This window comes from Pteropus vampyrus, unplaced genomic scaffold (genome assembly GCF_000151845.1).
Source record: "Pteropus vampyrus isolate Shadow unplaced genomic scaffold, Pvam_2.0 Scaffold146, whole genome shotgun sequence".
Taxonomy (NCBI): domain Eukaryota; kingdom Metazoa; phylum Chordata; class Mammalia; order Chiroptera; family Pteropodidae; genus Pteropus; species Pteropus vampyrus.
The window spans coordinates 1,034,261-1,036,526 of NW_011888927.1; the positions used below are offsets into that span (position 1 = coordinate 1,034,261).

The 2,266-nt window shown below is 33.1% G+C and overlaps 1 protein-coding gene across 1 annotated transcript in view; it reads left to right on the forward strand.

Moving 5' to 3' along the window:
* Positions 1-1,396: 1,396 nt before the first annotated feature.
* The window catches only part of LOC105298169 (alsin-like), a 22,126-nt gene continuing 21,256 nt past the window's right edge, over positions 1,397-2,266 (forward strand). The window contains exon 1 of the mRNA XM_023535986.1: positions 1,397-1,414. Coding sequence (XP_023391754.1) covers positions 1,397-1,414 — 18 coding nt within the window. The remainder of the gene's footprint in view (positions 1,415-2,266) is intronic.

A 2,266-nucleotide genomic window follows, 5' to 3' on the forward strand; every position in this document is an offset into this window, starting at 1 on the left:
CCATCTCTTAAGAATTAGTTACTACCTCCTCTATGCTTTGCTAGTACTTTAACTCTTCATTATTTTATGATCACAGTATGTCAGTGGTCCTTAACTAGAGTTGGGGAGCAAAATCATCTGTGGAAGTTTTTTCAAAACACATGGCTATTTTCTATCACTGTAAATTGTTATTCATTAAGTCTATGGTACAGCTTAGGCATTATATATATGTAAACATAAACTTCTCTAAGTAAAAATAATCATACCTGATATTTATTAAATGTATTCCATGTGCCAAATACTGTTCTAACTATGTTATATATATTCATTTAGTCCCCATATCAACAGTGCGAAATGTATATTATTATTATTCCCCGTTTGTGGATGAGAGATTTGAGGCACAACTGAGAATGGGTAGAGCTGAAATTCATATGCAAGCACTCTGGCTCCAGAGTCTGTTCTTTTAACCACTTTACTCTATTGTTTCTTCTGTTAGATAATCTATTAACAAAATCACTGCATTATTCTGGTATGCTATATGTTTTTCTATCTTCTGTGCCTGGTTATAAGCTCCCAGAAGACAAACATCGTATCTTATTTATTTTTTTATTCCTCGCACTCAGCAGAATATTCTGTATGTAGTAGATACCATTAAATGTTTCTTAAATGACTCTAAGAATTGTAGAATGTGAAGTAATTGCTCATGAATGTGAGGGATCATCCTTTCATCTTACCTACTCCTCACTCTTCACAAAGTATACAGCATTATACCCGTGTCCCATGACTGGTTCTCAAAGCTTGGTCTACAGACTCCTAGAGTTCCAAAGGCCCTTTCAGTGGGGGAGGGAGGTTCAAGATCAAACTATTTTTAGAAAAATGCTAAGATATTGGCTTTTTTCATGTGTTGTCATTGCACTGACAGTGCGGAAGTCAAGATGAGTAAAACGGCTGGCTCCTTAGCATGAATGAAGGTGGAGGCGCCAAACTGTACTCAGTCATTGTGTTCTTTGCTGCCGTTTATTTGCAGTTCAAAAACAAAATTAAAAAAAATTTTTTTTAATGCCAGTTTCACTTAAGAATATTCTCGATAAAACAGTAAAAATTATTTAACCTCAACCACTGAGTATACATTTTTATTGACATGTAATTGACATATAACATCTTAGTTTACGATTACAACGTATCTTGAGATATGTATATTTCAAAATGATCACTATAATAAATCTCATTAACATCCATCACCACATGTAGGAATATACGTCTCTTTAGTATTCTGCATGATGAAATGGGAAATACACCTAAAGCAGTTCTGCCGAATACCGAAATATGGAGGTTTCTCAAGGAAGAATATAAGATTTGCGATTATTTGAGTTGAGAGATACTGTTTTTTGCTTGAAAGAACAATGATAGGTAAACTATGGTTATTCACACTTGGGTATGTGGCAAATATTTTCTCAAAAATGAGCCTGTCACTTCAAAGAAAACAACTGACAGTATTTCTTGCCAATGATAAAATCTTAACCTTTAAATAAAAATTAAAATATGGGAAACATGTATCTATCACTGTGAGCTTGGCAGTTTCCCAACAGTTAAACACATTTTCTTATGAGATTGTCAATAATATTAGTCAAAGTGTCAGACCAGTGGATTTTAATGTAACAGGGTACAAAAAAATTGATTAATGTAGTTTCGGATTCCACATTTCAGCTACTATTTAAGAAACTGTGACTTACCAAGTTTCAGTACAGTTTCAAAGGAGAATATCTATAATTATTTGAAATGGCTGTTAAAATACTACTCCCCTCCCCAACTGTATAATAAAGCAACATTTCTTCATGTAGTACTACCAAACAACATATTGTAACAGAAATGAAAATCCAGTTGTCATCTTTTAAGCCAGAAAATAAAGAGATTTGAAAAAAATGTAGCTTTCTCACTAAACATTTTTTTGTCTTGGAAAATAGTTATTTTTTATTTAAAATGGTATTTTATTTGAAGTAAATAGGGGTATTTTTATTTCTCCACTTATATGGGTAAATATTGATAGATATAACCCATGTAAGCAAAGTAGACGGTTCCCTGAGACCAAAACATTTGAGAATTCTGGTTTATCCTGAGTTCTCTGCCCTTTCCTCACTGATAACTACAAGTGTTTGTTTCTTTTCCCCATGAGTTATTTCTTTATTTCATATGTACCTGTATGTAGTAGAATTATCTGGAACCAATCTTTTTGTTCAGCTCCCTGTTCCTTCTTAGGCTGGATAATGCTAAGTATCTAAACCACACT